This window comes from Cebus imitator, unplaced genomic scaffold (assembly GCF_001604975.1).
Source record: "Cebus imitator isolate Cc_AM_T3 unplaced genomic scaffold, Cebus_imitator-1.0 Scaffold379, whole genome shotgun sequence".
NCBI lineage: Eukaryota > Metazoa > Chordata > Mammalia > Primates > Cebidae > Cebus > Cebus imitator.
This window is the reverse complement of record NW_016107694.1, coordinates 1722087-1736372: the sequence shown is the minus strand read 5'-3', so window position 1 is coordinate 1736372 and position 14286 is coordinate 1722087. Positions and strand designations below refer to the sequence as shown.

The 14286-nt window shown below is 42.8% G+C and overlaps 1 protein-coding gene across 2 annotated transcripts in view; it reads left to right on the top strand.

Annotated features, from left to right (window-relative positions):
- The window catches only part of PTDSS1 (phosphatidylserine synthase 1), a 69907-nt gene that overhangs the window by 17380 nt on the left and 38241 nt on the right, over positions 1 to 14286 (top strand). For both annotated transcript variants that reach the window (XM_017507583.1, XM_017507584.2), the window contains exons 3-4: positions 5249 to 5293; positions 8160 to 8284. In XM_017507583.1, coding sequence (XP_017363072.1) covers positions 5249 to 5293; positions 8160 to 8284 — 170 coding nt within the window. The remainder of the gene's footprint in view (positions 1 to 5248; positions 5294 to 8159; positions 8285 to 14286) is intronic.

The following is a 14286-nucleotide window of genomic DNA, read 5'->3' as shown; positions in this document are numbered from 1 at the left end:
TACACTTCCTGCTTCTGAGAACTCCTTTTAACTGTTCATCCCCTTTCCACCTTACCATACCCCTGAAACCAGCCCAGCCTTATTTATACTTCAGGTACCTGGCCCACAGTGACTTCTCATTAATATATGTTGAATTAAGTAATAAATCTACCTGGAGAAAAATTCACAGAACAAGCCTTCTCTTTTCTTCTTTTTGTTGTCTGCAAGAGAAATATCACTCAGCACTTTTTTTTTTTTTTGAGACAGAGTCTCCCTCTGTTGCCCAGGCTGGAGTGCAGCGGCTCGATCTCGGCTTGCACCCTCCCACCCTTCACCTCCTGGGCTCAAGGGATTCTTGTGCCTCAGCCTTCCAAGTAGCTGGGATTACGGGCACCCACCATCACACCCATCTAATTTTTTAAAAATTTTTAGTAGAGATGGGGTTTCACCATGTTGGCCAGGCTGGTCTTGAATTCCTGACCTCAGGTGATACACTTGCCTCGGCTTCCAAAGTGCTGGGATTACAGGTGTGTGCCACCACACCTGGCTGTACTTAGTACTTGTTTAAGGTCTTATGAGGAGAGTGAAAAATTAGTATTTCTTATTCTTTCTGAGTTTGTCATTGTTTGTCCTTCTATGTCATTTGACATCTCTGAGCTAAGATAATGGTAATCATGTCTCCTTGACGTTTGAAAGTGATCCAAAAGGTTCACCATCTTCTAAATTTAAAAAAAAAAAAAGTTCCTTTCTCCTTCCATCGTGTGTCCCCTGCTTCACTACTTTTTGTAAAAAAAAAAAAAAAATTTCCAGCTGGGCACAGCGGTGCACGCCTGTAATCTCAGCACTTTGGGAGGCCAAGGCAGGTGGATCACTTCAGGCCAGGAGTTCAAGACCAGCTTTGCCAACATGGTGAAACCTCATCTCTACCAAAAATACAAAAATTAACTGAATGGGGTGGCATATGCCTATAATCCCAGCTACTCAGCAGGCTGAGGCAGGAGAATCACTTGGCGGAGTTTTCGGTGAGGAAGGAAGGCGGAGGTTGCAGTGAGCCTCAATTGCACCACTGCACTCCAGCTTGGGGGTCAGAGCAAGATTCCATCTAAAAAAAAAAAAAAATTTTTTTTTTCCTTACGTTTGAAATTTGCCTAGAGATCATTTTTTTCCACCTTCTAAAATTTCCCTAGAAGAACTCTAATAATAATCAAAAGGAGAAGCAGACTAAGAGGGTCTGCCAGGGGGCCCCTGGCTTGAGGATACAAATGTTAGCTATTGGACAGGCAAAGTCTGATTTGTATTAAAATGATTATATTTCCCTAAGGTTAAGTCCTGTGAACTTAATTTTTCATAGATATAACTGTTTCTGGTGAGTCAGACAGTGATCTTATTTTCTAATTTCTGAGGTAGATTTCAAAATGCTAGCTCTTCTCATGATGAAGACATTTGGTTTCTATTTCTTTTGAAATTAACCTTGCTCTTAATATCTGATTGAAAATGATGCATTCTAGGCTGGGTGTAGTGGCTCATGCCTGTAATCCCAGCACTTTGGGAGGCTGAGGTGGGTGGATCACTTGAGGTCAGGAGTTTGAGACCAGCCTGGCCAACATGATGAAACCTCGTCTCTACTAAAAATAGAAAAATCATCTGGGTGTGGTAGCCCATGCCTGTAATCCCAGCTACTCGGTAGGCTGAGGCAGGAGAATTGCTTGAATCTGGGAGATGAAGCCTTCAGTGGGCTGAGATGGTGCCATTGCACTCCAGCTTGGGTGACTAAGTGAGTGAGATTCCATCTAAAAAAAAAATGATGTATTTTAGATGGAAGGAACGATAAACAAAATAAAACACATAGTTTTTAAGTGTGCCTCATCAGAAAACCAAAACCCAGCATTGGTTGCTGCCCCTCTGCCCTAAGAAGTCTTCCCCAATTCTCCAACACAAGCAAGAGAGTGAGTAACCAAACTGCAGATCCAAATTCTCCCCGGCAGCTTTTATCAAATCCGATATAAAGCACAGATAAGCAGTAGTAACTCCTGTGGAGAGCAACCATGAGGCGGAGCCCTTCTCATAACTTCAGAACCATAACAATAGTCAAAGAAAAGGAAGCCTGCCTTTACAAGACTGAGAAAATAGTCAATAGTCTGTTGGGAAATAAGAGTAATGGGGAAGGCATTGAGATGACATGAACGTTAACAGCATCACAAGCGATGCTGTGGAAGGCGGGGCTCCTTTTCTGTTGCGTCCCCACCCCTGGCACATACACCCTTAGGCTCTGCAAAGGTGACTTGACTGGAGTAGCCAGGTGCAGGTAACCTAGTGAGCATAAGTATCAGGATTTATAATCTGATATAAAACACGCCAGCCTCACTCTTGATTTTTTTTTTAAAGTAAAATGATACTTTTAGCAATATTACTGTCTGATGGTAAAGATGGCACTCAGTGTATGATGCTACTAAAATGTACTTTTTAAAATACCACTTTAAAAAAATTCAGAGTTTCTTCTCAGGAGGCAATGGGCAGTTATGACAAGCTTCACACTTGCAGGGCGGCAGATTTGATGGTTGAAATCAAACCTAGACTGGGTTTTGAAGTTAGTTACTGAAAGGGTCACCTTACATTCCAGGCCTTATGTCACCTTTCACAGGCAAAAGTTACCAGTGATTCCCACCTCCCTGGGTCAGGGTGGTCCTCAGCTTTTATCTCTAGAGCCATGGGTTCCCTGCCCTTTCCTGGCTTGCTTTTCCTGAGCCTGCTTATCAGTTCCACATTACAGCAAAGCCTCTGTCATGCCTTTCCCTTCTATTGCATCAGCTCTAAACAACCCTAGCTTGTTTCTTTCCCCTCGCTCTCCTGGTCCTGAAGCCAGTCTGGACTCAACCCTCAGACACCCTCTTCAACCCTCTCCTCATCCTGAGCCGACCCAGTCCTGTGAGAGTTCACAGGAAAGTCCCCAGGTGCTCCTCACTACTCAGCCTGGTGACAGAGGAGGCTGTGACAGAGCTAAGGAGGACTCTATGAACTACATGACCCAGGGCAGGTTCCTGTGCCTGTAAAGTGTATCTGTATCTGTAAACTGGGAATAGTGGTGACATCTTTGTCTCTGAGTCCTCATGACACTGTGTGGGGTGTCTCAGTCCACAGCCTGGTGCATAGTAAGTGCTCAGGAAAGTACTGCTGACTCTTGTCATTATGACTGCTCTTGAGAATAATGTTATAGGATTTTTAAGTGCTGATTTTGTCACAAGCCAAATAATAGGTCAAACAGTTTTAGAGTTGAACCTTGTAACAGGAAACTATCCAGAACACTGGCATCCCATTTTATGTCCAAAAGGTTAATTTAATGGTATAGATCAAGCAATATTTGCAAGCCAGGAAGCCACCAAAATACAGAAGTCACTTATGGTGAGAAGTCAAGAGCTATTCCCTACCATCAGTAAAGAGGAACATTTGGAAATGAAAATAACTTAAAAGATGACAATTTTAGCCATGAGTTTCCCAATGACTTGATGAAAGGTGATGGTGTCATATTACCTGGCGGGGTCCTGGTTTATAACCTTCCCTGTGACTTTCTGAGAAAGAAGCAGCTGAGTTTGAGAAGGAATACAAGTATTCCTTACTGTCTGAGCCCTCACTATTGGAACTCAGAATCAAACAGATTTCGATTAATTTTCAATAAACCCCTAACTACCTGAGTTCTTACTACCTGCCATCCAAAACACAGGAACGAAATGCATTTGGGTAAAGCAGAATCTCTCGTGAACCAAACTCACCATCTGAGTTGCCACCTAGGAACTGATAGATTTGAACGGTGGGGGGTACTTGTAACTGATTTTCGTAATAAGAACTTGACTCATCAAAAGAAAGCAGTTAAAATATGATTCATCCGAGTCACGGCACCAAAAAAAATATATGATTCAATGTGGTCTTCTTAAGAATATATAAGCGATTTTAGAATGAATTCAAGAATAAAAATTACAGTGGAATGTTTGCCTCAGATAGGATTCAAGATTACAAGCAACAGATGCTGACTCTGCTCATTAAAGAGCCTGTTAAAGACTAGGAGTGGCTCACAGTGTCATAGGCTGTCTTGGAAACCAGCCATCGCCAGAGCTTCCAGAAACAGGCACCACCCCTGGAACTGTTCTAAGGAGGAAACCCCAGCATACGTGGGCTATGCTCTGCCCCAGTGTCCCTTCTGCAATGGATTGTAATGGAGTGCCACTTTGGATGGCCACTGCCTGACTACTGCCCCTATTGGCCAGTGCCAGAGAAACAGAGAGAGAGGAGAGCGGTGCCTACCCCATTTGCCGTCACCAGCTCCTGAGGCCAAGCCTGGCACGAGTGCCACTGCAGACCCAGCCCTACCTGTAAAGAAGGCTGGGAAGCAAGCTCTGGTGTCTCTCCTGGGGACATGGGATTCATGTCCCCAGGGACATTAATTGGGAATTCTGCAAGTTGGGAATTCTGCAAGTTTAGGAAGGCTCTTCAAAAGGCCTGGGCAGACCCACACAGAACAGGTCCTCACTGGAGTGGTGCTTTTCCATAGCTGTGAGTTGTAAGGTCAAGGCTCCAGTTGCTTTCTTCTCCCTCTTCTTTTTCTTTTTAATGAAAAAGGAAAGTATTGGTGTATCACTTGTCATAAGGGAAAGTTGTATCCATGAGACTTTTGTTTCCATTGTGTGGAATCTGCATGTGTCTGAACTGGATTGCCATGTCAGAAGTGTTGTGTCAGCACAGGTCATATTCAAAAGCCACAGGTGTTTTTCTCCTCTTTTATTTTTCAGTCATATTCTCTCTCTCACACACACACAACACACACATGCGCACACACACACACACATGCGAATGCATGCACACGATGGTGACTTTTTTTCCTGGAGCTCTTGGGCAGCTGGGACATTTTACTTGTTAAGGTGCAATATGTATTACACATAAGCCTAGCCCGGTGACCCACTCACTGTTACAACATTGTTTCCATGGGAAATTATGTTCTGACTTGTCAAGACAAAGCTTTAAAAAAATTTGTTATGGAGTGTGGTGCCTGTGATGATTTTGGTGACAGTTATTACAATGCAGCGAAAACATTTCAAGGAAACTTTGACCTCAAAGTGTTTATGTAGCAAAAAAAAAAACCCCAAAACCCAAAAAACCTGTTTTAACAGTAGAGAGCTTTTTCTTATTGTTATCTATATGGAGATCAGCAGTACCTTCTTAAGTTTTAGCCTTCTCTGAAACCTGTTCATTCTAACTTTATAATGTTATTTATCTGCAGGTCCATTCACTCGACCTCATCCAGCATTATGGCGAATGGTTTTTGGTAAGTTTCCATTAGCAATGTAAAAGGATGTGCTGTTTTTTTAATCTTTTTTTCTGTTTATCACTTTAAGACTTTTACTTGCCACTCTCAATAGTTAAAACTTTGTTATAGCTTTTTGCTTTTTGATGTTCCTAATATAGATGTTTTCTTAAAATTCTTTGACACAGAATAAAGTGTTGACAGTGACCTAAATTCTTTTACACGTGAACTGTTTCAACTCCACACGCCTCCTTAGCTGCTGTCTCTTAATGTACACAGGATTTGACTTAAACAAATATCTCTTGTTTTTCTTTATGCATTTTCATATTGCTTTTTACTAGTGCAAGCCCAAGTGCCTACTATGAGCACATTTGTCTTGGGAGCATCTGGGAGGGAATGAAAACAAAGCAATTCAATTTCTTCAGTGTTATGAATGCGAAAGAACCTGGAAAGAGAAGACTTCTGATAAAGAGCCCTAATTTGAACTAAGAGTTACAAATAAGCATATAAATATTAGATGTCTTATTTTTACTTGGTTTTGTAGTCCAAATAGTAAAATCACCTAAATTTAAAATGAATCTTCAAAACTTTGAATATTGGCTTCATCTTGCCTAAATAAGTCACCAAATGAATTATTTTAGGTTTAGAAAATGTAATCTTATATAAAAATGTCCAAGAACTCTAAGAAATTGCTATTTTGCAAAGGGCTGCGTATTTTTCTTTTAGCCTTCAGAGCTCCTAGGTAACTCATAATCTCTTTAAATTAATTGGTGAACTTTTCACTCAGCAGCCATTCACTGAGTGTGCTGTGTGACAGGTGCTGCTCTGGGCCCTGAGGCCACCAGGGAGGACCAGACAGACAGGAGCCTGCCCTCAAGGAGCTGCCCTTCCACTTGGAGACAGAGGACAGCTAGTAACACAAACTATTACGCAAATCAGTAATCGAAAATTATCAGCTATCGCGAAGTATTCGGAAGCTAGTTTAGACGAGGAGAGGCAACAGGAGCTGCGTGTGTGCTTTGGCTTGAGGAGTAAGGGGAGGCCTGAGGGAGTGATGCCAAGTCGTAAACTGTCACACAAAGGAGGATCCAAGTCTGCACAGATTCTGGGGGAGGGAAGCATCCCAGGCAAGGGAAGAAGCTGCTATAATGGCCCACAGCTAGAAACCACTTGGTGTGTTCCAGGCCAGTGAGGCGCAAGCGTAGTTAGCCCAAGGGGAAGAGTAGGAGGGAGGTCGCCGAGTCATCGGGCACAGATGGAATCATGGGGACTGTGGGCCAGGGTAGAGAGCAGGGCATGAAGAGCAGGGGGAAATCACGGGAGGGTTTTTTTTCCCAGAGTGACCCAATTCCATTTACATTTTTTAAAAGTTAGTCCTGGCTATAACAAACATACCTCCCATTGATTTAATAGTGCTGTTTGAAGTTAATAAGTTATTTTCAGTGCACTGAACACATCTGAATTCTTCCTATTTCAAATGATCTATGGTAGGTAATAAGCAGCAGCATTTCCTTCCTGAGAACCTTTTGGGAACATGGAGCCCTTTGATAATCCGATGAGAGCTATAGATAGACCCATTCCCAATGTGTGCACCCACGGACATTCACCATGCATAGCTCTGCATCTAGTATGCAGGCTTCACAGACCTCGAAGCCCAACCAAGAACTCCAGATTGAGAATCCCTGCAACACAGATTCTTTCTGTCCTAGTGTAATTATTCAAGAGGATCATAATTATTAAAAAGTGAAGTGGGGGGCATTTGTGGTGAAAATTGGAAAAAATAGGTGGTGCATAAGCTTAAACTGAAGGCAATTCTCCTATCAACTTGCCTAAAAATTATGTATTCTTTGGACCCTAGGATTCACAATTATGGGCTGGCCACATACCACCTGGGCCTCCCTTGAGCTCCCTGAGGCCTGGAGAGGGGTGCCCATTGGAAGGCTTGGCCCTATAGTGCTTGCAGTGGATTTCATTCCAGCCACAGACGTGCTCTCCTCTGGAATGGCTCACTGGAGATTAGTGCTGAGCCAAGTTTGGATGGGCGCTGTGATCCAAGGTCATTTGTATCACAGTCTCTAAATGTCCTGCATAAACATTCTCATTCCAACGGGTTCAACGGAAAGAGAAACCACAGAGTCCCTGGTGATCGGTTCTGAAATCTTTCTAAAATGTGTTGGACAGGCTTTTGCCTTCTGAAAGTGCATTATTCACATTTCTTTTTTAAATGACATGGGGTGATTATTAAGATAGCAATTATGAGATGATATAACAATAAAAGAATGCCTACAAGGGCTAGAGTGTAAGTCTTGAATAAGTGGCCCTGGGCCACCTTTTGAACCTTATGCCAGTAGTACTGTCCACAGCCAGCCTTGCCCTCCTCCAGTTCACTTAGTTGGCTTTTTAAAATATTACCTAGATCATCTCATTTCCCCACTTAACTTACAATCAAACCTGAAATCTTGGCTGTGGCCTTTAAGCCCTGTCACTTCAGGGCCATCTTGCTCGTTCCCCTCTCTGCCAGTGCTCTAGTCACCTACTAGGTCCTAGACATTTCTCTTCAGAAACCGACCTGCACGCTGTTTTCTATCTGAATGTTGCATGCGATCCTCATGCCTACCCCACACACCCTTTGCCTGGCAGTCCTTCAAGTCTCAGTTTAAGTGAGCATCAGTTTCCCAGAGGTGGTTTTATTGACCCTTCTCAATCTGAATGAGGACTATATCAGACTGCCTCATCAAAGGAAATCCCAGATTACAAGAGGAGTCTCAACAGGCTGTGTTGCAATCTGAGTGTCTGGTTTTGACAACGCCATTCGAGTGTAATGTGCATCGTGTGTGTCTGACAACTGGATCTCTTCTAAACCTAAGCGTGTTTTTGTTTCTCTCAGGACTCAGTGTGCTCTACTTCCTGTTCCTGGTATTCCTACTCTTCCTGAATTTCGAGCAGGTTAAATCTCTAATGTATTGGCTAGATCCAAATCTCCGATACGCCACAAGAGAAGCTGATGTCATGGTATGTACTTGTCAGGGCCTCTTGGAGAAACTGGTAGACTCTTTCTTGGGTATAAGAGGTAGTAGACTTCACATTTTAAATTGTTCCTTCTCTATACTTCCTGTGTAAATACCTGAACACCAGGTCTCTGGGAGGGTTGTTGAGTTGCATGGCTGTCCACAAGTAATAGAGTCCAGGGAAAGGAAATCCTCTCATTCCACAGAGGGGTCTGTGAGGAAGTATACACACGTGATCATCAGACAGCCTTGGGTGTGAATTCTGCCTCTGTTACTTGGTTGTGGGACTTTGGGCAAAGTATTTGTTAGATTATTCCCTTTTTTTGTAAGTTGAAAATGGTAATTCTTACTTGGGGCTTATTTTGAAGTGAACAAAGCAGCATCATCTGTGAGGCCTACTGCAAGGTCTGACATGGTGCCCCCAACACGCCAGGCCCTGGGTCACGGCGGCTGCCCCTGCACCTGTCAGCATCACCCTCAGCACCTGCACTGTGGCCTGGATGCCTTGATCCTGCCCCACTGCTTGCCACAGAGAGGCCATTTCATTTGTTACTAATGTTTTTATTAAACCATACAAAAGATTTTATTCTTGGCTAAAACTACTCTATTTTGGCTTTTACTAAAGAGACTACTTTTATGGGAAAAATAAACTATTTTTCTCTTCACCAATGGTGAACACTTCTATAATGGGTTTTCCCCACACCAGCTAGTTCTCCAACTTTCCTGACACCTGGAGTTAGCATCAGATCCCCCTAGTTAAGGGCACAGTCCCTCACCACTGCCCACGTTTCACATGCCACTCGCAAGTCTAGTGTGTCACCTGTGCTTCTGACCCATCAGCTACAAATCAGGTTCCTGCAATATCTTCCTTGTGCATGATCATTTACTATGATGGCTCACAGAACTGAGGGAAATATTTAAGTTTGCCAGCTTATGTAAAGGACTTGATAAAAGATGCAGGTGAACAGCTGGATGACGAGGTAGCTCAGGCAAGGTCGAGCAGAGTCCTGAGGGCAGAAGCCTCTGTCTCTGTGGAGTTGGGGTACACCACCCTCCCAGCATGTGGATGTGTTCACTAACCTGGAAACTCTCTGAACCCCAGAATTCAGAGATTTTTACGGAGACTTTATCACATAGGCATGATCTTTTTATTTGTTTGTTTTTGAGACGGAGTCTCACTCTGTCGACCAGGCTGAAGTACAGTGGCACAATCTTGGCTCACTGCAGCCTCCCTCTTCCAGGTTCAAGCAATTCTCCTGCCTCAGCCACCCAAATAGCTGGGATTATAGGTGCCCGCCACTACACCTGGCTAATTTTTGTATCTCTAGCAGAGACGGGGTCTCAGCATGTTGGCCAGGCTGGTCTTGAACTCCTGACCTCAAATGATCAGCTCCCCTCAGCTTCCCAGGGTGCTGGGATTACAGGCATAAGCCACCGTGCCCAGCCATTTTTTTTTTTTTTTTTTTTGAGATGGCACTTCGTCTGTTGCCCAGGCTGGAGCACAGTGGTACAATCTTGGCTCACTACAACCTCAACCTACCAGGCTCAAGTGATTCTCCTGCCTCAGCCTTCTGAGGAACTGGGATTACAGGGATGTGCCACCATGCCTGGCTAATTTTGTATTTTTCTTAGAGATGGGGTTTTACCATGTTGGCCAGGCTGATCTCAAACTCTGGACCTCAAGCGATCCACCCTCCTTGGCATCCCAAAGTGCTGGGATTGCAGGCGTGAGCCACCGCACCATCCCATGATCAATTTTTTATTCCGTCACCAGTCGTACTCTCTTTCCCAGAGGATGGAGGGCAGGACTGAAAGTTCTAGGCTTCTAATCATTTCTTGGTCTTTCTGATGACCAGCCCCTACCCAGGAATTTATCAGTCACCTCATTAGAACAAAAGATGCTCCTATCACCAGGAAATTCCAAGGATTAGGAGCTCTGTGTCAGTAGCTGGGGTCAAAGAACAGATATTAGAACAAAAGATGCACCTAGCACCTCTATTGCTCAGGAAATTGCAAAGGTTTTAGGCGCTCTGGGCCAGGAACTGGGGTCAAGGACCAAATTATGTATTTATTATGAACCACAATATCACGCTATTTTATACTACAATGTGTTTGTTTCCTTTTTTTTTTTTTTTTTTTTTTTTTTTTTTTTTTTTTTTTTTTTTTTTTTTTTTTTTTTTTTTTTTTTTTTTTTTTTTGATCCAAACATTTGGTACAGGTTAATTCCTTTCTGAAAAGGAGAACAGGAATCTGGGCCACAGATGAGTTTGCTTTGACAAACAAGAAGTAATACAAAAGGACTTAATAAAAAGTCCAAGAAATAATCATTTCCTCACAGTGACATTGGTCAAATCCTTCTTGGAGTGGTAAAGATTGTTATCTTTAAATTTTTTAAGGGATATGCTTAAAGCGAAAATAGGAATGCCAGAAATTATTTATCAGTCTCAGGGGGGAAATTTGTTTCAGAATATTTTTACTCTAAGGGAGAGAATGGCAGAGGTTGACTTCCTAGCCTATGATGATGATGATGCAGCTGATGGTTATAATGAGGATAATGGCAGTTATTGATGATGAATTGTCTATTTGTCGGACACTGTGGAGGGCACTTTATATTCTATATAAGCCCCATGAATGCATGCTGGATGTTCATATCACCGTTTTACAGAGGAGGAGTTGGAAGCTTAAAATGCAGCATCTCACTGAAAACACAAGCTGATGGATCTCTCTGGCTTCAAAACTTGTACTGTTCATTTGGAGTGTGCTTCTAGTATATAGTTATAAAAATAAGTGTTTTGATGCTCACAGGAGCCTTAGGAAATAGAAATTGGGAGGAAGATATCCCAGATGTAATATTCTCCCAAACATCTTTCTTACATTTTTGAGCAAAAGTGGTCACGTTGCAAAGTAAACTGACTTGCAGGTGGACATGCTTATGTGCCTCTGTTGATCCGGTTCTCACAGCCAGTAGGAAGAGGTTGAATCGAATACCAATGCTCTTGACATCTGGCTTCCTTAGGAATTTGACATGACAGAGACATCCAGATGTCACAGGTACAGCCCCCAAGTAGCTGAAACCGGATTTTAAACTCTAGTTGTCAAATGTCAGCTAATTCTTTCTTACCAAAGTAAAGCAGGAGGCTGCATTCAGCTTGTAGTGTTCTAACTGGTGCTAAACAGCCTCATCTTCTCTATCTCTAATCCCATCCCTTTATACTTTAAAGTTGTCTTTTGCAATTCTAAGGACCTATTCATTGGTGTTTTCTTTATACTAAACAGGTCTGTAATTCCTGGCTTCCCAGAGTCCCTACTCTCTCCATTCCTTCATGCTGCCACCCATTCCTAATCTTGATGGACCATGGTCCATGTCTGGTATCATAAAATGAAACTCAGACTTTGTTTTCCCTTAGAATTAATATTATTAAGGCCGGGTGCAGTGGCTCACACCTATAATCCCAGCACTTTGGGAGGCCAAGGCGGGTGGATCATGAGGTCAGGAGTTCAAGACCAGCCTGGCCAACATGGTGAAACCCCATCTCTACTAAAAATACAAAAAATTAGTGGGTATGTTGGCGCGTTCCTGTAACCCCAGCTACTTGGGAGGCTGAGGCAGGAGGATTGCTTGAACTAGGACTTGGGAGGTGGAGGTTGCAGTGTGCTGAGATCGTGCCACTGCACTCCAGCCTGGGATGGAGAAAAAAATTAATATTATAAATTGGGAGTGGGGAATCACTGAAATCCTATTAAAGGCAGATTTTTTGTGTAATTGTCTAAAAAGTTGCTGCATTTTAAAATATTGATTTTATTCAAAAATATGTGTTTAAGCTTCAGACAAGTTTGTAGACTAGGTTGTCTTGAAGCAGCACTCTTTGGTTAATAAATGCTGACCCAGCTTTTCTTTGTTGGTTTGTTTCTTTCTTTTTCTTTTTTTTTTTTGAGGCAAAGTTTCGCTCTTGTTGCCCAGAAACAAGAGCGCAGGGGTGCAATCTCAGCTCACTGCAACCTCCGCCTTCCGGGTTCAAGCGATTCTCCTGCCTCAGCCTCCCTAGTAGCTGGGATACAGGTGCCTGCCACCATGCCCAGTATTTTTAGTAGAAATGGGGTTTCTCCGTATTGGCCAGGCTGGTCTCGAACTCCTGACCTCACGATCTGTCCGCCTCGGCCTCCCAAAATGCTGGGATTACAGGTGCGAGCCACCATGCCTGGCCGACCCAGCTTTTCCTCTGCGTTGTTTTTTTTTTTTTTTTTTTTTTTTTTTTTTTTGTAGAAGCGAGGTTTCACCATGTTGGCCAGGCTGATCTCAAACTCCCGACTTCAGGTGAGCCACCCGCCTCACCATTCCAAAGTTCTAGGATTATAGGCAGGAGCCACCGCGCCCAGCCGCTTTTCCTCTGCGTACCATGCTGGTGGGAGCTGAGAGTCTACAAGAAGGCAAATTAAGCAGATAGTTGTTGGCTTTTAAACCTAAGACAATTTCCACAGGTTTTTAGAAATTCGCTATGAAAAACTTTAAACCTATGCAAGAGTAGAGAGAATCTATAACCGCATGTACCCATTACCCAGCATCAGTATTATTGACACAGGCCCAAACTTGTTTCACCTTTTCGCCCCACATCCTGAATTCTTTTGAAACAGTTCTCAGAAATTAAACCTAAAATAGATGGCTTTTCTTTTTTTTTTTTAGCATAACCACTGAACAGTAAACAGTATGCAGTGAGTGTTCCCATTTCTGCAATTGCCTCATAAATGATCTGTACAGTTGACTTATTCAAAGTAGGATCCAGACAAGGTTTACACATTGCATTCGATGTCTTTTAAATGTCTTGTCATCTGTAATTCCCCTCATCGTTTGCTGAAAGTTGATTTGTCAGAGAAACCACATTGCTTATTCTATAGAGTTTTTCATATCTGAATTTGCAGCTTGCATTTGCAATGTCATCATTTAACATATTCTTTTTCTCCCCCTATGTCTTCTATAAACTAAACTCAGGTGTAGGGGCTGGATGAAGTTCTAGATTCCAAATAAGTTTTTATAGTGGGACGCTTCAGAGCAGGTGCTGCATTTCACACTAGGAGGCACACAATGTCTGGTGATCTCTCTTTTTACAACGTTAAGATTGGTTGTTGGAAATAGATGCTCGGGGCGTTTTATAATGTAAAGATTGATTGTTGGAAATAGAATCTTGGTGCTGCAAATTAAAATCAGCACTGAGACAAAGGATCTTTCAGCAATGCAATTTTTACTTCCTGGACTGCAGGAAGGGTACCCTCGCTAGCCATTGTGCCACGAGAGTACAGTGAACAAAGGAAAACACACAAATTTATCCTTTACACATTTAGGGTCATCCTTACTGCTGTGTCTGATCTCCGTTGGCTGGAGCCAGACCTCACAATTTAAACTAAAACCCGATTGGCTAATAACTTAAAACTTTTCTAAACAGGTAAAAGCAATGGCAAGCTGGGACATGCCTATGAGCATGTCCAGCACAGATATCTTGGTTAAAATACAAGGACACTGAATGTACTACGTGCCTGTAAGCATGGCATGTTTTACAGCTATATAGGATAGGGCTTAACCAAGTTATTGGCACACTTATTCTTTAACAAGAAAGGAAGCATTAAAAAGGAACTTTTCTATTTCCCTCGTTGGTCATCAATTTTAATACGCACCATCAATTATAGGTATGACTTTTTGGAGGAAAAAAACTTTATAAAGTACTATACATTGTAATATATTGAAATAGTCACCCTAATTCTCAAAAAATAATACAGTATGAAAAAGGCATGTGATAGATTCAAGGAAGCATAATCGTTATACAGGGGACAGTCTGTGCGGAGGCCCTGATTAGGGTGTGGGGAGCTGGGACCAGTCTGGGGCAGAAGGGGTGTAGGGAACAGGAGGCAGAGGGCCCTGCCCGAGGCTAGGGAAGCTGCCGAGGCTGAGCCAGATGGGGTGAGGAGTTTGGGTGTTATTCTAAATGCAAGAAAAGGCCATGGAAGGTTTATAAG